Source organism: Peromyscus leucopus, chromosome 6 (genome assembly GCF_004664715.2).
Source record: "Peromyscus leucopus breed LL Stock chromosome 6, UCI_PerLeu_2.1, whole genome shotgun sequence".
Lineage (NCBI taxonomy): Eukaryota > Metazoa > Chordata > Mammalia > Rodentia > Cricetidae > Peromyscus > Peromyscus leucopus.
The window spans coordinates 17,500,036-17,522,813 of record NC_051068.1 but is presented as its reverse complement, the minus strand read 5'-3'; the positions used below and the strand labels follow the sequence as shown (position 1 = coordinate 17,522,813).

At 40.8% G+C, this 22,778-nt stretch overlaps 2 protein-coding genes across 2 annotated transcripts in view; both read left to right on the top strand.

Moving 5' to 3' along the window:
• LOC114688801 (zinc finger protein 431-like) overlaps nt 1-15,925 on the top strand; it is a 42,529-nt gene extending 26,604 nt beyond the window's left edge. Inside the window, exons 2-3 of the mRNA XM_028863314.2 lie at nt 15,532-15,658; nt 15,861-15,925. Coding sequence (XP_028719147.1) covers nt 15,532-15,658; nt 15,861-15,925 — 192 coding nt within the window. The remainder of the gene's footprint in view (nt 1-15,531; nt 15,659-15,860) is intronic.
• Nucleotides 15,926-18,067: 2,142 nt separating this feature from the next.
• Nucleotides 18,068-22,286, top strand: LOC114688800 (zinc finger protein 845-like). Its single transcript, XM_028863311.2, has one exon. The coding sequence runs from the start codon at nt 18,120-18,122 to the stop codon at nt 19,908-19,910; it is 1,791 nt and encodes a 596-aa protein (XP_028719144.2). The 5' UTR covers nt 18,068-18,119; the 3' UTR covers nt 19,911-22,286.
• Nucleotides 22,287-22,778: the final 492 nt, after the last annotated feature.

Sequence of the window (22,778 nt, the reverse complement as noted above, 5' to 3'; positions counted from 1 at the left end):
TTCATTTCTGAAGTGACTAATGTTAATGAGAGTGACTTTGAATTAGAAAAAAATGAGAATGCTAATACTGCATGACCAAACTTCAGCTCTTGCACATTTTTACAATAAATTCACTTTTGAAAGTAAACCCCTTTGAAAAGATAGAACCTCTCCTCATTCTGCAACTGATTTATGTTGCAAACCCTTGGCAGATAAGTCAATCATTGTCTCTTTAGTCACATCTGATTTTCATATGAAACACAGTAAACTAAGTGGCTGTCTATTTCACAATATTCTATTGAGTTATACACTGAATATGCCACCTGCCCAGGAATAGTACTGCTCCACTGTGAGCTGGGCCCTCCCTCAAAAATCATTAATCAAGAAAATGCCCTATAATTTATGTTCTTCCCAAATAATCCTAGCTTATGTCATGTTGAGGAAAGGCCAACAAAGACAAGGACTGTGAGGTAAGACCCAGCCTGTGCAATGTAATGAGACAATATCTGAAAATAAAGTAAGTAAGGAACAAAAAGGAAATAAGTAAATAAACCCTCATAATTAGTTAGTTTATCTTTTAGCAGTATTCTTTTCAAAAAATTTGATCCTCTTTCCTAGTACTTTGGAAGGTTTGGTTCTGAAAGCAGCTAGTATTTGCTGTGGGATGGTCTGTATGTCAAATTGCTCTGATTGGTCAATAAATAAAACACTGATTGGTCAGTGGCCAGGCAGGAAGTAGGTGGGACAAGGAGAGAGGAGAATTCTGGGAAGCGGAAGGCTGAGACACAGAGACACTGCCAGCCGCCGCCATGACCAGCAGCATGTGAAGATGCCGGTAAGCCACCAGCCACGTGACAAGGTATAGATTTGTGGAAATGGATTAATTTAAGCTGTAAGAACAGTTAGCAAGAAGCCTGCCATGGCCATACAGTTTGTTTGCAGTATAAGTCTCTGTGTTTACTTGGTTGGGTCTGAGTGGCTGTGGGACTGGCGGGTGACAGAGATTTGTCCTGACTGTGGGCAAGGCAGGAAAACTCTAGTTACAAGTATTTTTGTATTTTCTTAAGTTTGGCTTTTAAACAAGCTTGATGATTTTGTTCAGAGGTATAAAACAGGGAAGTTTTGGATGTGCACAGGACCTGTTCCAGGTATCATTGGCTCAGCAAGGCAGGAATGTGGGGCTGCACAAGCTCACGGTTCCTGCTCACTATCTTAGCTCTTGTCTTGACTATCTGTGAACATTTGTAGGGCTGAAGAAGATATTCCAGGAACATAACACTGCCTGATCCCTTTCATCCCTGGAACTAGTCCCTGGAGATCCACAGGACCTGAGTCCTGCTGAGCAAGGAGTCAACCAAGTCTATGATGAAACACAGAGAGGTGGAAGTCATACTGTTCCTGCTGTAGTGGTGAAGAGTAGTGGGATGCTGGGAACAGCCCAGGAACAGCTCATCTTGGCAATACAGGTGAACCTCTGCTACAGGGAAAGTGAGGCTGTATCTACCTGCCCTTTCTTTTTAGGACCTTCTCACCACCAGGTTGTCTTCTGATTCCTTTGCTTGTAAGCTACTCTCTAGAACCTTCTTTGAGCCCAAGTGCCTTCCAGATACCTTGTGGGAGCCCATTCTTGGGTTCCTCGTGGCTTTATCCAGCAGATCCACATGGAGGTTGATTAGGACCATGGGCCTGAGTGCAGGTGTCTGAGATGGTCTGCACTTGGCTGTGCTGGGGGAGGAGGTCTTTTGCTCCACCCCTTGGCATCTCTATTAAAACACTGGGGCAGAGAAAGTTGGGGCCTGTTGGAAAAGGTTCCAGGTCCTCTCGAGGCTATCCTTTATTTTCTGTTTATCTCCACAATATTCTCCACAATAAATCTTTCTATCTAATACTTCCTACTGCTTACACTCAAGAAAATTCTGGGGAGCTGTGGGGTTGGTGGGTAAATGCCCCACAATACCTCCTAGTGCCCATCTGCTTTACACTTTCCATGGGGCCTCTACTGCCTTGTGAGCTTTTAGAAATTGCTAGAGTCAGGTCTGACAGATGGCTCACAACCAAAAATTTAAGAAGTTCCTAGAGATTTGAGTGTTCCTGGGGCAACCTGGCTAATTCTCATAGGTGAGCTCCTTGTAAAACTGGAAATTTTATGAGGCAGATGATTTTATAACTGTTGTATTGAGGCATTTGCTATTTGGTATTGAAAAAACTAGTTATTGTAGATGTAAAACTAAATGGTCTTATTAAATAAGAAACACAGAGCCAAATGCAGAGTTAAAGGCCCAGAGATCAGAGTGTAGATCTAATTCTAAACGGTCTTATTAAATAAGAAACACAGAGCCAAATGCAGAGTTAAAGGCCCAGAGGTCAGAGAGCAGTAGCCAAGAGCTAAGACCACCTTCTTACCACTTGCTGCCACTGCTATCCTTCCCCTGAGGAAGAGACTTACTTCCTGCGTGTCTGTGTTTTTATTGACTTTCTGTTCTGCCTTCTCATCAGGTCTAAACCCAACCACATGACTTTCTGGTCACTGCCTGTCTATAGAGACCTCCAAGTCTCTATGGTTGGTACTTGGATTAAAGGTGTGTGTCATGATGCTGGCTGTGTCCTTGAATACACAGACTCTGCCTGCCATGTGATCAGATAAAGGGCATATGCTACCCCTGCCAGACTTTTGGTTAATGGCTTTGACCTCTGATCCCAGGCAACTTTATTCATTAACATACAAATAAAATCATATTTCAGCACAAATGAAATATCACCATAAGTTATATTAGCTATGATCAGAATTATGGAGGTTTTTGATATAGAATGTTCCTGTTTCCATAGAAACAGCATCAGGTTTTGGTCAATTGATAAGAATTGTGGCAAAGACTCATTAATCAAGTGACAACAAATGCTGGAGAGGAAGTGGGGAAAAGAGAAACATCATGAACAAGAAGGTAGATGTGCATAGTTAGTATAAAAAATGTTATATTTTATTATGCTGATGGCCATCACACAAGGTTCACAGTCTGAATTTCTAACTTTGGTCCTAAGCCTATTTCTCCAGGGCTGTCCAGTGAATCTTAGCTGGAAAGTCAGGTCCAGTCTCTAACAGAAATCTCTGATTGGAGGGTCAGATCCTGGGGCAGACTCTCCAGCCACAATGTCGATCAAGGTAGTATATCTCCAGATGTGGAGAGTAGAGTATTACTCTTCCTTTCTGCTTATATAGTGTGTTTACTATGCTCATTACAATAACACTTCTGACTCAAATGTTTGGTCATGAATAACAAATAATACACCAGGATGACTCGTAATTAATAACAGTTTGCCTTTTTCTTGGGCAAATGAAAAAATGGGAAAAATAGCAGTTTACCCTGTACAAGTTATTGGAAGCAGAGTTATTAAAATTGCCATCTCAAAAATCATAACCAGTATTAAAGAAGTGCCTCATTTCTTCCATGTCCAATTGGAGGACAAGGGGCAACCTTGTCATTATTCCCACATTGGGTTAAATATAAGCTGAAATCTTCATATAATCTATCATGGGGCCTTAGGTGACCCCACTGAAAATTTCATGGTTTTAGAAATTATGGTATAGAAGCAATCATACTTTTAATGTTTCTCAATAGTATGGGTGCATTGTTTCCTCACACAGGAGAACCTATCATACTTCCTTGTGAACATTAATACTTAGTACCTATGGTAGTCTGAATGTAATTGGATCCCATAAGCTCAAAGGGGGTGGCACTGTTAGGAGGTGTGGCTTTGTTGTAGTAGGTATGGTTATGTTGCAGGTAAGTGTCACTGTGGGAGTGAGTTTTGAGGTCTCATGTGTGCTCAAGCCACACCTAGTGTCTCAGGACACTTCCTTTTGCCTGTGGGTCAGTTGTACAGTGCACTGCATCTGCCTGCACACCATGCTGCACCGTGATGGAAGTGGTGGAAGCAGGCTGGTCTGTGGCCAAGTACACATCTCTTGCTGGGACCCATGTTACCATAGTGACACTCTGAGAAAAAACACAAGTATACCCTCTCCCATGGGTTAGCAACAGGGCTGTCAGCTGCCATTGGAGGGAGATAGAATCTCTCCATCTCACCAGGGACAGGGGCATGTTTTTTGTCCAAGATATCCAGAGCTTGTAGGCCAGGCCAAGCCCCTTGTAAGGCCTTGAGGGCCATATTTGAGACATTCAAACCAATCTGTGCCTGGTGTACAGGAAGGATATATTCCCCGTCCCCTGGGAGCATATCATAGTTCACTGGGAAGTTAAGTAAGATGTTTGTCCAGACCTGGGGTTCTGTGTGATCATCATAGGCTGATCTCCAACTGAGAAAGACTGCGGGCTCCAACACAGCTTTAAGCAATTGGCACCAATGAAAATAAGTTTGTAACTGCATGGACCATTGATCAAGGACCTGCTGACAGTAGGGGAAGCTGGGCCTGACTCATTGGCTGTCTTCCAGAATAGGGAGAGATCAGCTATGGGGGTGGGAATCCAGGCCTGGGCATTCACATTTGGCCCATATTTGCTGGGCAGGCTTCTCTGGGCCTGCAGACTGACAGTGGCACAGGCTGTGAGGGTTATAAGATACCTGGCACTGCCGGAGAGGAGCCACCTCTTGAGGCAGGCAGGTACTGGAGTAGAACACCCCAAGAATATTCCAGCAGAGGTGTCGTCAGATGCAGTGGTGGGGAGGCAGCTGGGGATGAAGCACATGCCTTAATGACAGCTGCATTCTCCTTTACAGATATCTTGGGCCCAAACTGACAGCTTCCTTCTTAACAGATTTCTAGGGGCCCAAACAGAGAACTGCCTTCTCCTTGACAGATGTAGGGGGCCCAAGCTGACAGTTTTGTTCTCCTTGACAGATGTAGGGGGCCAAACTGACAGTTTATGTTCTCCTTGACAGATTTTGTGGGGCCTAAACTGACAAGTATGTAGGGGCCCAAACTTCCTGTGTCTCATCGTCAGATATTGTAGAGATATCTGACAGGGCAGTGGTGGGGGTGATGAAAAGCTTACCCATCTTTTAGAGGGAAACAGCAAGCTAACAGCAGTCAGAACATGACAGGGAACAGGGTAAACATTTGTATTGGACCCTTATGTCTCGTGTTTAGTGGGGGACTTCCGTGGTTTTATAGGCCACAGTCTTATTCCCACAAGGTGTCTCCTGATGAGTTAGAGTGATCGGGGCTGAGTCTTGGTTCCACCTCCTGGGGAGGTGGGTCAGTCCTTATGTGGAGGCACTGGGTGAACCAAAACAGAAAGAAAACACTGTGCCTTCCTAATGGGATGGGCAACCATGACAGACAACACAAAAGAAGGAAAGAAGTGGGGCTCCCAATGCTTACCTGCCAGAGGGACCAAAAGAACACAACACTGAGGGGTCTTCTCACTGAAACACACTGTCTTGGGGGAACTGTCAAGTATGAGTGAAGAGAGGGAGAGAAGAGAGGGAGACATCAGAACCTTCGCTGGGAGAGAAAAGTAACAAAGTCTCACATTGGGCACCAGATTAGATTATAATGGCTCCCTTGGGGTAGGGGGTGAGAAGGCGTGACATCAATGGCACAGACACTGAGAGTCTGTTGAAGGCAAATAACAAACTCCTTTCTTCAATAACAGGGAAGGCCTTATATACCCTCCTCCCAGCAATAGGAGGAATAGTTTATTGTGTGCCCTTCAGAGAGAAACAGAGTAGGCAACCAGCTGCTGGAGTCACTATTATGAAGAAGGACTTGACTGTAGTTTTCCAGCATGTTTTAATCCCTGTCATGTGAATGAACACAGACCAGATTGGTGGGTGTACAATTTGAGAAAGTTTGAGCCAATGAATATTGAATTTCCAATTACACAACTCATTTTGCAGATATGTTCAGTCCTGCTTGACCAAGTTAAGTCAGCTCAGAGGATTGAGAAATAGACCATTGCCTGTAACTCTGTGTGTCAGGTTAAAGATCTCAGCAGCCAACATGTGCACATGGGCAAGATCAGTCTCTTATTAATTGCATTTCCTCACCTAGGGAAGATTCTATTGTTTTTTTTTAAAGCCAATATAGCTAATATATCCAAGTGTTTTACCTTAAAAATAAGTTACTTTTATCATGCTAAAAGCAATTATTGTTATTATCTTTTAAATTACATTTTTAAAAATGCCTTTCTTTTGTCACATGTGGCACTGCTGAAGTTCTTTTCCCATTCTGTAGTCTGTTGCTTTGTCTTATTGACTGTGTCCTTTGCCCTAGAAAAGCTTCCTAGTTTCAAGAGGTCCCACTTATTAATTGTAGAGGGCTGATCTCCAAAATATATAAAGATTTCAAAAAACTAGACATCAAAATACCAAACAATACAATTAAAAATGGGCTACATAGCTAAGCAGAGAATTCTCAACAGAAGAATCTCAAATGGCTGAAATACTTTTAAGGAATTGCTCAACATCCTTAGTCATCAGGAAAATGCAGATCAAAATGACTCTGAGATATAATCTTATACCTGATAGAATGGCTATGATCAAAAATATTGAGTACAGCTTATGTTGGAGAGGATGTGGAGCAAGGGGAACACTTCTCCACTGTTGGTGGGAATGCCAATTTGTACAGTCACTTTGGGAATCAGTATGGTGGTTTCTCAGAAAATTGGGAATCAATCTACCTCAAGACCCAGCTATACACACTTGGGCATATACTCAAGGAATGTTCAATCATACCACAAGGACACATGCTCAGCTATGTTCATATTAACATTATTCATAATAACCAGAACCTGGAAACAACTTAGATGCCACTCAACAAAAATGAATAAAGAATATGTGGCATCTATACACAATGGAGTACTTCTTCACAATAAAAAAAAATATGAAGTTTGCAGGTAAGTGGATGGAAATAGAAAATATCATCCTGAGTGAGGCAACCAAGACTGAGAAGAATAAACATGGTATGTACTCACTCATAAGTGGATACTAGATGTATGAAGCAAAGGATAACCAGACTACAACCCACAGTTCCAGAGAAGCTAAGTAACAAGGAGGACCCTAAGAGGGACACATATGTAGCCAAGAGATAGAGAAATAGATGAGATCTATCTAAACAAAGTAGGGATTAAGGGGGGTCAATGGAGGGCAAGGAATGGGAATCAGAATATAATGAAATGGGAGGTTTGAACTGCAACAGGGACAAAGTGGGAGAGCAAGGAAAGAGATACCATGATAAATGAAGACATCATGGGAATAGGGAGTGCTAGGGAAGTTCCCAGGAATCCACAAGGATGACCTCACCTTGGACTACTAGTAATAGTTGAGAGGGTGCCTGAACTGGTCTATTCCAGCAAGTAGGTTAGTGAATACCCTAACTGTCATCATAGAGCCTTTATCCAGTTACTGATGGAATCAGCTGCACAGATCCATGGCCAGGTCCCAGGCTGAGCTCCAGGAGTCCAATTGATGAGAGAGAGGAGGGATTCTATAAGCAAGGGACATTGAGATCATGATGGGAAACCATGCAGAGATGCCCACCAAAGTAGTGGACACACACACATGAACTGTGTAACCAATAGCTGAGGAGCCCTCATTGGACTACACCTGGCCCTCTGGATATGGAAGACAGTTATTTAGCTTGAACTGTTTGGTGGGCCCCCAGGAAGGGTGATTGGTATCCATCGCTGGTGCATGAGCAGGCTTTTTGGAGCCCAGTGCCTAAGGTGTGACACCTTGGGCAGCCTTTTGCAGTAGGGAGGGATTTGGACCTGCCTCAACTGAGTATACCAGTCTCTGCTGACTCCCCATTGGAAACCTTGACTTGGAGGAGGTGGGAATGGGAGTTTGGTGGGGGCTGAGGGTTGGCAGGAGGGAGGAGGGGGTATCTGTGGTTGGTATGTAAAATGAATAGAAATTTCTTAATACAAATTTGAAAAAATAAATGCATTTTTTCTCTAATCCTCATTTGTTTCTGTTTCCCAATGTTTTTTGGTCATTAATAGTTTCATTCTTTTTCTCTCAAGTGCTGTTGATTTTTTAATACTGTTTAGAGCTATGTTTCCTCTTGGCTTGCCTCATGCTAAGTAAGTGAGACTTGTTTGGAAAACCTAATCCTTCCTCTGGTACCCAGTGCTGGGAAGAAGAGTCCTTTAGTTCCTTCCAGTTGGGTCTTGATTGGTCAGTGAGAAGGAAACATAGACCAGTGAATTGAGTGTTCTCCAATCTCTCTGGCTTTTATTGGGGATCTAGAAATGAAGAGGGACCTGGCAAGAGTGGAATTCCCTGAACAATTTTGAAGCTGGTGTAGTGACAGTGCATAAAGGGAGGGGCAGGAAGGAGGGTGAAACTTGTTCTGCTTTGGCAATAGTTGAGATTAGCATTGTGGTAGGTAATCAATTTCAGATGCTCCATATATGTCCTGACTGGTCATTTCTTGGGATCCACAGACCAGGGAAATCAAGAATCTGGATAAAGGACTAACCTTACCATGAAACCAAATTACTGTAGTTACACGAGATCAACCAAAATAGAAGATCTGGGTACAATGATGTGGCCCTGCCTAAGAGGACTATGATTTTCCTGGTTTATGATGTTCAGCCTGAGGGAAAATGTTTGAGTAATCATTGGTGTGCTCTCCTACAAATCTGTAGTACATGGCCCTAAAGCCTCTTTTTCTACTTTTCAAAATAGTTCTTTGAGATTATAACTACATCATGTCCACAGTCTCTTTCCTGCCTGTAAGCCCTACCATTGCCCCTCATGTTTTCTAACTCATGGCCTGTTTTTGCTTTCAAGACAATTAAACAGTAATAACAGTCCCTTTTTGAATGTGGCCTATTTTTGGAATAGAAGTTTTCAGTTAAGAAGCAAAGGGTTGGCTGCATTGTACATTGAGTGTGTAATGGATTGTTCACACAAAACACTCCCTGCCAGGAAGTTGTCTGGGAGACTGGAAGAATTTCTACTAAAATACTAGGGACCTGTCTGTCTCCTGGGGTGGAACTGTAGAGCAGGGGAGGCCTGTGCTGTCTGAGTCACTTGACCTCTGATCACCCAGTAGAGCCGTTGTTTGAGCGCTCCCTTCTTGGCATGAGGGGTGGTGATACGGAGGTCTTGGCTCAAAGTTAACTTCAACCAACAGGGCAGTGACTGCAATGATCCTTAGGCATGGGGTCACCCTGCTGCCACCAGGTCAAGTCTCTTTGACAGGTAGGCCACAGGCCTATTCCAAGGTCCTAGCCTTTGAGTCAGGACCCTTTAGCTAGGTTTTTTCTGCCATCTACATAGAAATGGAAAGGTTTGGTTGTATCAGGCAATCCAAATGCAGGTGCTGAGAGGAGGGCCTTTTTTATCTTATTGAAAGCCTGTTCATCAGCTTCAGTGTATTGAAAGGGATGGCATTTTTTTGTTGCTTCATACTGTGGTTTAGCCAGTTCAGCAAAACTGGGGATCCAGAGACAGCAGAAGCTGGCTGACCTAAGGAAGTCTCTAATCTCCCTCCTGGAGGTGGGGGCAGGTGTTTTGAGCACAGTCTCTTTGTGGGCTTCAAAGAGCCAATGCTGACCCCCTTCAAGGACATATCCTAGATACGTCACTTTTGGTGGGTAGATCTGGGACTTTTTTTTTTTTTTAGGTCTGGGACTTTTTAGCTGATGCTTGATCCCCAGACTTCCAAAGGCAGTAAGCAAATTGTCAGTGCTTACCTTAAAATCTTCTTCTTTGTCAGCTGCTATCAGAGGATCATCCACATACTGCAGGAGAGTGACCTGTGGATGTCCCCTCCAGTATTCCTTGAGGTCCTCATCAAAGATGATTGGGGAGTTCTTGAACCCTTGGTGCAGCCTGGTCTAAGTCAACTGTCCATTGTATCCCTTCCCAGGGTTGTACAACAAGGACCGGCTCTTTGCACTAAGGGCAGGCTGAAGAAAGCATCTTTAAGGTCAAATACTGTTTACCAGGCCCATGTGGGAGGAAGTGAGTTCAAGGGTGTATGATTTCAGGACAGTGTGGTGGACATCCATAACCCTGAGTTTGATCTCCCCAAGATCCTGCACAGGCTGGTAATCACTTGAGTTTGGATTTTTAATGGGGTGCAGGGGAGTATTCCAGGTGAGTGGCAAGGAACCAGAATTCCTAGTTCCATGAAGTGCCTGATGTGAGGGGTGATTCCCTCCCTCCTTCACCTCCTGGGACATGGGGTGTTTCTGCACCTGGGTGGGGAGGGCATCCGTCTTCAGCTCGGTTAGTATTGGGGCTCAATGTTTTGCCAAGCCCATCCCCGACCCCCAGTCTCTGTGAATGCCTCTGGATAATTGACTAGCCATGTAGTCATGTCCTCAGGGGCAGGTGGCAGATCCTGATATAATCTATATTTGTCCTCAAGCTGAAGGGTGAGAATTTTAGTTGTCTGTTCCTTCTGATTTCTAATTGAGACTTCATTCTTATTGAAAGTGATCGGAGCCTCAACTTTAGTAAGTCTCTTCTTGAAAAGAGACAAGGACAGTTAGGTATGACCAGAAATGAGTGGGATACCCAGCCCATTCTGAGATCCACTGTTATTGAGGTAGTCCATGAATATTGTCTCATACCTGTGGCTCCCTGGACTGCAGACTTTTCCTGAGAAAGGTTTCCTTGGGGTTTGATTAAGATCAAATGTTGAGCTCCAGTGTCTACTATGGAATCTGTAAGTTTGCCATCCACTCTGAGTGTTACCCTGGGCTCAGGGAGGGGATCCAAACTGAGACTCCCCTTATCACTGAAGTTACCTGATTCTGCAACCAGTACATGTCCAGGATCATAATCCTTGCACTTGGAGTTTTTAGGGCATTCTTTAGCCCAGTGTCCCACTTCCTTGAAAAGCACACTGGTCTTTTGGCACCCTGTGATACTCCCTTCAGTGGAGGTCATTTTCTTGGCTTCTGGTGAGGCATCTCAATTGGCACCTTCCTTTCACCTGGATCTCCTGCATGCAGTAGCTGCTAGGAGGATTCTCACCATATTTTGAGTCTGCTTTGACTTCTCTGACACCATGACCCTCATCCGTATCTCTTTTGGGGTTTCTTGGTTGTTGTACGCTTTCTAAGCTACAGGTCACAGCTCCTGGATACTCTTTTCTGCAAGCCCATCTATCTTTTGTAACTTGTGTCTAATGTCAGGTGTGGCCTGATTAACAAAGGCCATGACCATAGATGATCTATTTTCCTGGGCCTCAGTATCTGTTGGACCCCAAAGTTTAGGGTCTCAAGTGGGCGCCCCAAGAACCCAGACTCTAGTCCAGTTGATGCAATAGCAGGAGGAATTTATTAAGCATCTATATAGAAGGGCAATCCCTGCTCCTAAGAGCAAGAGCCACATCTTACTGTAGCCCCATAAGGGCTTATAAAGGAAAAACCCACAAACCCCACAAGATTACAATTTCCATACAGTTTCATTTCACAAGATCATGGTCTGGGTACAGAGTGATCACAGAAGGGGTACAGTTTTGTCAACAGGTACTTTCTTCCTGAAACCTCAAGGGGGGGTATCAAGGCAGGAGTGGAGTTTACACAAAGGTCACAGTGGTCCTTCCTGGAACACCTGCAACTATCCCAGTCCCAGTCGAGCACATCTCTTAACAGAAATCTTTTTTACATTGTTATATGGTTGCAGGGGAGATTGAACAATGGCTAAGTCAGGTTGCCCTTGGAACTAGATTTTTAGTTTCTCATTTCCTGGTGCTTGAAGTTTCTCTTTTCCTGAGGCTTGGGGGTGTAAGCCTGAAGGGCTAGGGTCTTTCAGTATCCATAAGGGATTCTGCCCTAAAGGCCTCAATAATCCAATCTAAGAAGGCTGATAGAGACTCTGTCTTTTCCCATTGTACACTACTGACTTTGCCCAAATTGGTGGGCCAATGCTCGACTACACAGAGCCCCCTCAGTAGAACCTGGCAGTAGACCCGGAGCCTCTCTTTACCTCTCCTTACATGTGTCAAGTTGAAATTCCAATTAGGATGGGCCTGAGGGAAGCCTTGGGTCTATTAAGGCAGGGTTGACAGTCGGTTTTCCATCAGGTCCCAGAACCAATTTCTGGGCTTCTGTCAGAATTCTTTTTTTCTTATATCGTAAACAGAATCTGTAAAAGCTGTTGACAGTCTTTCCAAGTGGGCTGGTGAGTAACTATAACCGAATTTTGGAGGTTAATAAGAGCCCATAGATTGTCTGAAAAACTCGAGTTTTGGTTTTTTGTTTGTTTGTTTTCAGTTATAAAAATCAGTCATGGTGAAAGGCCAATACTGCATCCGTTCATTGCCCTCACCATCCAATGGGCTTACCACTCTCAAAGGGAGAGTGACAGAGGCACCTGGAGTAATTCTCATTGGGCTCACCCCCTGGTAAATGGTGGACACCCAGCATTCCTTGCATCCCACTGGGCTGCGCTGGCCACCTGACCACTTGGAAGAGGTGGCTCATAAGGGGGAGGGGAAAAAGAGTTAATTCTCTGTACCCCCTTGCAACACAGGGGCAAAAAGTGCTTATGGTCCTCTCACCCTTTGTCTTCCTTTAAGGCGAGGTCAGTTTTGTTCATCCGTCCGGTGGAGATGACAGGTTTTAACCAAGGGCGAGGATGTGCTACAACCTCCTCCCAGGTGACTGTGTTAGGAATTTGGTCTGGTGTTCAGGTTTGCCAAAACTCCAGTCTTCTGTCCTACAAATGATGTATGAGTCAAAGGTTCCCTCTATTGGCCACCCCATTCCAAATGTCAGCCATTTGGTCTCACAAAAGATGGTAAGTTTACCTTTTTTAATAGTTTCCACTCTTTCTCTCTTTGCCCTATTTCTAAAGCCCTGAAAATTGTCAGGAATCAAGGTTAGGGAGTAGGAGTACTCTTAGTCTGTCCCATTACGTCAGTCTCATAAGTCAGAAAGAGAACAAATGGAATTATAGCACACACAGGACTGCAAACAAAACAACCAGAACTCCTGGCTCCTGAAGACAAAACTGAGGTGCTGCCCCCTTCCAAATCAAATCCAAATTAATCAAGGATGTCAGTTCCCCAGCCTATGGCACTATTTGCAGGCATTTACAAATTTTGGGCTTACTTACAAAAGGATATCCAAAGGAAAGTAAACACAAGTAAACACAGAAAACACAAAAGTAAACACACACCAGAGACACACAGAAAATGTACCAGGCAGCCTCAGGCTCTAAGGGCAGCGCTCCCTGTGGGCTTGGCAGATGCCAGATGAGCTCCCAAATGTTCTGGCCAGTTCATGGGGACCTCCAAAAGCCCACCACAGAGACCAAATCTTTTATGTAAAAGCAAAGAGACTTTATTTTCAAGTTACAAGCTTGGTTTTTCTGTCTAATGCAGCGGTGAGAGCAGAGAGTCCCTGAGCCCAGACATGGTAGAATTTTTATCATAACTGTGGTTGGAGTGAGGGGATTTCCAGGTTTCAGGATCCTGATGGGCTGACATTTGTCTAGGGCTATCTTGCTAAGAAGAGGAAATGGGTGTGTGCTAGGGTCAAGGACTTCTGGCTATCATATCTGAAGGTTGGGATGTTTGGGATGTTAGGTACTTGCCCGTCCCTGGCCTATCTCTGGGTGGATCCCTTTGTGGTGTCATCTCAAGGCTTTCCTGGATCTGATTCTTGCCTGCCAGTAAGCCTCTTATAAAAGCTCTGTGGGGGCCTCTAGGCCTATCATAACAGCTATGTGGTCAAGCTGTTTTACATTCATATTTAACTTGTTTTCTGATTTTACAAGATGTCAGAGGCAAGCAATCACCTTGAGTGTCCAAAGAGACATTGAACATTTGAAATGGTAGATGCTTTTAAAGACTATGAGGATCATTGAAGTTTTGATCATGGCATGACCCTAAGCATATAGTGACCTGGGTCATAATGTATTCAACTGAGTGAAAATCATCTGACTTAGGATGATATGTTTGAATACTTGTCTCTCCTTGGTGGCTTTGTTTTGGGTGCTTGTGCAACGTTTAGTAGGAGGAGTTTCAGGATGAAGTTCCACATTGGTGAAGGGATTTGAGTTTCTTTAGCCTATTTCCTATGCAGCTGTACCCTCAACTCCAGCAACAACCCCCATGATGATCAAGCCACCAGACACACACCACAGCATAATCACACAAACACCTTCCCAGCCAGCACAGATGGGCTCAAGCATAGGTACTGGTACAGCCCAATCACCTGAGCATTCCACAGCCCTTGTCTGGTGCTCATGTTCTTTGTGTCTGCCTGTCATGACTTCACCAAGATTATAGGTAGTATCACTAAATCCCATATGATACAGTTGAAGCAATTACTATTCAGTGCTAAGCCATTTTGTAACCTGAGTTTTTTTTTCAATCTTGGTGTTTATATTTGTTTTGTAAGATAAGATTTATCTGTGTAGCTCTGGCTATTCTGAAAGTAGTTCTGTAGACCAGGCTGGCCTAAACTCAGAGATCCAAATTATTCTGGCTGCTATGTCTTGTGAATAAATGTGGCCCATCATGCCTGGGTTTCTTTATACTATTATCTGATGGGCCTGTAATGTATGTTTTTGTACAAGTCAAGCTTATGCTGTTTTGCTGAACTTCAGCCAATCGTCAATTTTGAAATCTGGCAGAGTGTACTATTCCCTTTCCCAGGATGGCAGTAATTCTGACATTAAAACTACCTGAGCCTTCTGAGGCATTCTATTGCAGGTGTGTGACATTCTTCCTACCTACTCTAATTGTTTGGAATTCTTTTGAGTGAATATACATCTTTTGCCTTGTGTGCCTGCTCCTCAGACTGATCAAGGTAGTTTCACAACCCTGAAGTTGTAATGGCTAGTTTTGTAAGCCCTCATGTAAGTATTGGCAGTTGAGCCCAACTGTCTGCAACAGCAGCAAGAGCTCTTAAATGCTGAGCCATCTCTACTGTCCTATGTTGTGTATTTTGATCAATATTTACATTGCTAACATTTTCATCTGCTCATTTGTAACTTTAAGCATGCATTCTCTTTTAGAAAAATCTTATTTTTTAAACCAGTTTAAACTGGTTTCTGGAAGATGAAAACAGAACTAGAATGTTTGCATAATTCTTTGTAGGAACTTTGATAAACACCTGTGAATTCTTTCTACCTTTTTTGATCAATTTATTTTTATAGATGAGACAGGGTCTTGCTAATATTTAACTCTATCTATCCTGAAATTCACTGTATAGGCCAGGATGTCATGCAACTCAATTCAATTCACCTGCCTTTGCCTCGTGACTGCTGCAATTAAAGGCATAAACCAATACACACAGCGTGCCCATCTTTTTTGTAGTTAATAATTGTTCATTCAATTTCTCTGTGTACTTTGATGTGTTTGCTTGCCTCTCTCTTTATGTCTCTTAATAGGCATTTGTCTTGGAAGGCTATATCCTAGACAAAGGGTACAGAAACGACAGAGGTGAATTTCATTGTTCAGTTTTTGTTTTTTAAAATGAGTTGATGATTAGAACTTTCGTGTCATGGAATAACTGTGTGGAGCCCCCCAAATTATATGAATATATTGTCTAAGAAATGTACATTAGTATGTTCTCAGTATCACACTCTCTGTTGTACACATGTGTGGGATTATTTTAGACTTCAGTGACCTATGATGATGTGCATATCGACTTCACTTGGGAGGAGTGGACTCTGTTGGATCACTCCCAGAAGAATCTCTACAAAGATGTGATGCAAGAGATATACAGGAACCTCACTGCTATAGGTAAGACTGAATTTTCCATCACATTTTAAAATAATGGGAGAATGGTTCCTTAGTCATTGATATAGTTTCGTAATTTCAACTGAGAAAGAAGAAGAGTGAGGTGAATAAATATGGCATGGTTCTAACTTTCACTGAGGATAGTAACCTAAATATTCCACAATTTCCGATAATATATCATACATTTACTGGTATTGTATTTTAGGCTACAGTTGGGAAGACCATAATATTGAAGAACATTGTCAATGTTCTGGAAGACATGGAAGGTAATTTTCATGTGCAAACTGATATGAATGTACCTATGGAGAAATTTTAATGTGTCCTAGAAGTTTTAAATGAAAGCAAGAGTGCAAATGAGCACATTTTAAAGTGTACTGATGATTCTTAATTCTCACAAAACCAAATGCCTCAATGTCAGGTAGCTGACATGTGCTTGCAAGGCATTGCTCTAAGAAAGAGCACAGGGAACACAGTGCTTTAATTGATGTCCCCCTTTGAATTACACCTTCATGATAGCTATGCTGCAGAACAGCCAGTCTGTTTAATATCATGCCATTTAGATATTGAAAAAGGTATACATGATGAATATGTGGTAATTATATCACAAAAACCTTCTAATAAGCATGCAGTTCAGAGTGAGATAGTGTTACTCTTATACTTCTAAGTTTAGGGACATAGACTTCTAAGTTCTATGACAGCCAAGAAAGTTGTGGAAAAACCTTAATTGCTATACCACATATCTATGAAGAACAGAAAGTCAACCTGTGTGAATGCAGTGGAGACATTTTTTCTTGTTAGTTTATCAGTGTATCGTATGTCACTCTGGATACAAACCATAGAGCATAGAGATATGGAAAGAAACAACGTAACTCTCTCACATAGCAAAATTAGAAGACATGTAGTATTCCCCCATTTGAGTAGAATTTTTGAATGCGATACAAGTTTTAAATTAATTGGTTTTCCTTCTTCATTGGGAATACATCAACAAACTCATGCTGCAGAAAAGCCCTATGAGTATTGATATGTATAAATATGGTTGTCCTAGTTCACTTTGCAAATAGAGTCACACAATGGAAAATATATGGTTGTAATAAGTATGTCAAAGCTCTGCGTTCTTCAGTTCTCTTCAAATATGTGAAGAATCTCATAGAAAATAAAAGTTACAAATGTGATCCCTGTAATAAAGGCTTTTACCATTACAAATACATTCAAACACCAAACATCCCTAAATGAAGGGGAACACTATGAGTATAAACTTTATGATCTTATCTGTCTTAAAAATTAGACTAAATTATAAAATGAATTTATAAAGAGAAAATATTCATCAGTGTAATAAATCTGAGAAAGCTTTTACATGTGCCAATTATCATTACAGGTACAAAAAATGTCATAGAGGAGAGAAGCCCTCCAAACATACTCATTGTGCAAAACCATCTTCATATCACAGTCATCTTCAGAAGAATGAAAGTATTCATAATGGAGAGAAACCCTATATTTGTACTCAGTATGGTGAAGGCTTTGCACACAACACTAGTCTCAGAATACGTAAAGGAAAACATATTGGAAAGAAAACCAATGAAAGTAATCAGTGCAATAATGCCTTCACCAGTGATGGTCATCTTCGAATACATAAAAGAACACATACTGGAGAGAAACCATATAAATGTAATCAATGTGGTGAAGTGAGTACATGTCTCATTAGTCTTCAAAGGCATAAAGGAATACATAGTGGAGAGAAACCCTATGAATGTAATAGATGTTGTAAAGCCTTAGAATATGCCAATAATCTGCAAGTACAAGAGAGAACACATAACAGAGAGAAGGCCTACAAGTGTGATCAATGTGATAAAGACTTTTCAATACAGATTACACTTCAAATACATAAAAGAATACATGCTGGGGAGAAACCCTACAAATGTAATCAATGTGGTAAAGCCTTTTTACTATGTACTCTTCTCCAAAGTCATGAAAGAACACATACTGTAGAGAAACCCTACAAATGTAATCAATGTGATAAAGCCTTTTCACGTGTCTGCCATCTCCAAAGACATAAAAGAACACATACTGGAGAGAAACCCTATAAGTGTAATCAATGTGGTAAAGGTTTTTTACAAAACTTTAATCTCCAAGTACATAAAAGAACACATTCTGGGGAAAAGCCCTACAAATGTAATCAATGTGATAAAGCGTTTTCACGAGTCAGTCATCTCCAAATACATAAAAGAACACATACTGGAGAGAAACCCTACAAATGCAATCAATGTGATAAAGCGTTTTCACGAGTCAGTCATCTCCAAAGACATAAAAGAACACATACTAGAGAGAAACCCTACAAATGCAATCAATGTGATAAAGCCTTTTCACAACACAATAGTCTCCAAAGACATGAAAGAACACATTCTGGAGAGAAACCCTACAAATGCAATCAATGTGATAAAGCTTTTCAGGACACAGTAATCTTCAAATGCATAAAAGATCACATTCAAGAGAGAAACACTACAAATGTAATCAATGTGAGAAAGCCTTTTCACAACACAGTCATCTCCAAATACATAGAAGAACACATTCTGGAGAAAAACCCTACAAATGTAATCAATGTAAGAAAGCCTTTTCACAACACAATAGTCTCCAAATACATAGAAGAACACATTCTGGAGAAAAACCCTACAAATGTAATCAATGTGAGAAAGCCTTTTCACAACACAATAGTCTCCAAATACATAGAAGAACACATACTGGAGAGAAACCCTACAAATGTAATCAATGTGATAAAGCCTTTTCAGGACTCAGTAATCTTCACACCCATAAAAGGATACATTCTGGAGAGAAACCCTATGAATGCAAAGAATGTGGTAAAGCCTTTTCACAACACAGTCATCTCCAAATACATGAAAGAATACATACGGGAGAGAAACCCTACAAATATAATCAATGTAATAAAGCCTTTGCATATGCCAATGATCTCAGAGTACATGAAAGAACACATAAAGGAGAGAAACCCTACAAATGTAATCAATGTGATAAAGCCTTTTCACTACTCTCTCTTCTCCGAAGGCATGAAAGAACACATACTGGAGAGAAACCCTACAAATGCAATCAATGTGATAAAGCCTTTACATACGCCTTTAATCTCAGAGCACATAAAAGAACACATACTGGTGAGAAGCCATACAAATGTAGTCAGTGTTGTAAAGCATTTTCACGACACAGTCATCTCCAAAATCATAAAAGAACACATACTAGAGAGAAACCCTACAAATGCAATCAATGTGATAAAGCCTTTTCACAACCCACTAATCTCCAAGTGCACAAAAGAACACATACTGAAGAGAAACCCTACAAATGTAATCAATGTGATAAAGTCTTTTCAGGACCCACTAATCTCCAAATGCATAAAGGAACACATGCTGGAGAGAAGCCCTACAAATGTAATCAATGTGATAAAGCCTTTTCGCGAGTCAGTCGTCTCAAAATACATAAAAGAACACATACTGGAGAGAAACCCTACAAATGTAATCAGTGTGACAAAGCCTTTTCCCGACAAAGTTATCTCCAAGTGCATAAAAGTACACATTCTGGAGAGAAACCCTACAAATGCAATCAATGTGATAAAGTCTTTTCCCGACAAAGTTATCTCCAAGTACATAAAAGAACACATTCTGGAGAGAAACCCTACAAATGTAGTCAATGTGATAAAGTCTTTTCACGACACAGTAATCTCCAAGTACATAAAAGAACACATAATGGAGAAAAACCCTACAAATGTAATCAATGTGGTAAGGACTTTTCACAAAAAGGTCATCTCCAAATACATGAAAGAACACATACTGGAGAGAAACCCTACAAATGTAATCAATGTAATAAAGACTTTTCACGACATGGTCATCTCAAAATTCATGAAAGAACACATACTGGAGAGAAACCCTATGAATGTAATCAATGTGGTAAAGCCTTTTCATGTTCTAGTAGTCTGCGAACACATGAAAGAACACATACTGGAGAGAAACCCTACAAATGTAATGTATGTGATAAAGTCTTTTTACTACACAGTCATCTCCAAAGACATGAAAGAACCCATACAGGAGAGAAACCCTATGAATGTAATCAATCTGGGAAAGCCTTTGCCTGTGCCAGTAGTCTCCAAATACATAAAAAAACACATTCTGGGGAGAGACCCCTTAATTGTAATCAATGTGGTAAAGCCTTTGCATGTCCGAGTAGTCTCCGAATACATAAAAGAACACATTCTAAATAGAATCCCTTTGAATGTAGTTGTGGTAAAGTGCTTATAAGACACAAGTAATCTCTGAACACATAGAAGAACACATACTGGAGAAAAACCCTATGAATGTCATCAATGTGGTAAAGCCTTTGCGTGAATCAGCAGTCTAAAATCATGAGAAAATACTGCAGAGAAACCCTATAAATGTACTGAGTGTGGTAAAGTTTTGCACTTCATGTAGTCTTTATACAAGAGTAAGACTTGTAGTGTATAATTAGTCTCTTAAAGCCTTTGCATTTTACAATAGTCTTTGAGGGCCTGACAAAATTAATACTGAAGGAAATCTGGCCATAAAGGGTTTGGTAAAATCTTTCATGTGGACAAAAGACCTGTGAATTTAAATGATAAGGTTTTCATTTTCTATTCCACAGTTCAATTACATGCAATAAGGCATCCAGGTGTAACACTTAATGCATGTGTAGTAGTATTTCCTTGTCTATTGCTGTGATAAAACGTGATATCTAAGTCTACTCATGAAAGAGTTGGCCGTTGGGTCCAGAAGGGTATAGAATCACAATGAAAGTGGCATGGCAACAAGTTTCAAACACGGCAGCTGCAGCAGAATGCTAAGAACTGTCATCTTCCACCTACAACATGAAGGTGAAACTAAAACTGGAAATGGTGTGGATGTGAATTCTCATGCTCACACTTATTTCTTCCAGCAGGGCATGCATTATCCAGATCTTTCCAAATGATACCACCAACTGAGCAGGAATGATTTCTCTAACTGCAAGCCTCCATGCTTGTTCTGCTTGCTTTCTGTTACATAAGTCAGTTCATGATGAAGAAAACTCTGTAAGTGAGCCTTTTGATACTTCAACACCTGGGTTATAGGAATAAATCCTTAAGAGAGAAAAACATTCTTGAGTGAAAATCTCATTGTTAAAAATTTGTTTTAATTGTGTGATCTCAATGTGTCTTTACTGTGTGCATGGTGATTCCCCAAAAATGTATACCCTTGGCTCTCCTTTTAGCTGGAATTACAGAAAGTTGTTAAAAACCTGACCTTTTTCCTGGGAATGAGCTTCTTATAACTACTTGGTCATGTCTCTCAGCCTGTAGATATTTAAAAGCCTTTATATTTCATGTTGATGTCAGGAAATAGGAAATAATTCCTACAAGAGAAAAACCCTACTCAGGTAAATGATTTGATAGAAACTTGACATCACAGTTTTCTTCAATTTCAAGAAAACAATCTTGTTTCATTTCTTTTTCATCATTCCTTGAAGGAAGCACATAGTATTTAACATGTTCACTCAAGACAGATTGTGGAGATCACTGCATTGTTTCTATTTTTGCAACATTTGAGTTATGTACTAAAGTGTGCTATAAATGTGGCAAATCCATTTAGTGAAGTTTATATTTTTGTCTTTTTATTCTTTCTTTGACTTCTGTTCATCTTCTGTTGTGCTTTCACTTAGTAATGGGTATTTTTCTATTGCAATGTATAGAATCATCTAAGTGGTCCATTGTTTATTTAAATATCTGGAAGTTTGTGATCATCCTTTTCAAGTGAGAGTGCTTGTGAAAGGGTGGTAAGTTCTGTTTTTCATATTTTCATAAATTCCCTTGATGTTTATTATCAGCCTGGCTTCATTGTCAGTAATTAGTCAGGGATACATTTGAACTCATGATACTTGTGTCACTCTGCTGAGTACAAGTACAACAATAGATGATATACCCCAATGTATGCTGTTCTGTTACCATGTTTTAACATTAATGTTATGTTTAAATAAAAGTATAAGAAACATTAAATACTTCATATATATCCAAAGCTGTATATTCATATATGTGGTAGAAATGTAATAATGTAGCATAATCAGCAATCAACTGTACTTCACAACGTAATTTCATGTACTATGGATATGTATACATTATTTGACATTCCAAGTGTCTTCATGCCCCCATTAGTTATCCATTTGAGACTTCCTCTATAACTACTGTGTTCTAAGGAAATTATCCAGAGATGCCAAATAATGTACTGAAAAAAATTGTGTGTGTGTGTGTGTGTGTGTGTGTGTGTGTGTGTGTGTGTGAGAGAGAGAGAGAGAGAGAGAGAGAGAGAGAGAGAGAGAGAGAAAGATGATTATGGTTTTTTGAGCCATGACACATATGTGTAGTCTGAAGAAAAATTTGCAGTCTCCTTTTTTTTTCCTTATTCATATGGTGATGAGTTTGCCAGTGTCATACACCACAGACCATTCCCACTGAGATATCACTGATTCTCAAATGAGATTAGTTGAAGTGTTATACAGCTAAAATATTGTCTTCTTTTCATGTTGTAAACATACTTTCATCCAAAGATAATGGAAAACAGCACCATCTGAATAATAAATCTAATTTGCAAATGAAAATGATATACAGCTCTCACTTCCTTTGTAATGTGTTGGATTATTCTGAGGACTAAATACTTTCATAACACTTTCTCAGAACCACAAATGAATGCCAATTATGTCACTTGGTAAAGCTAGTTTTTGTTTAAACAAATAATACTACTTAAACACATAATATCCCAAGATATTTTTTTCCTATTCCTTCATTTGTCCTGTGGCATATGCACACACCCACACAGGCACATACATGAATAATTTTAAACCCTAGTAAGTGCCATTGAGGTCACTTGCAGCAAACAACACTATGGATTTTATCTCTAAAATTCACACAAGATAAGTAGATAATAGACACCTTTGAGTACAATGTCCTCTCATTGCCATATACACAACATGCTACAGGTAAAAACACAAACATAGTTGAGCATTTTTATGTGTATAAAATTAAATATTAAAAAAATTATTGAGAACATATCTGAGTCAATTTAAAAACATCTCAGCTGGGCTTAGA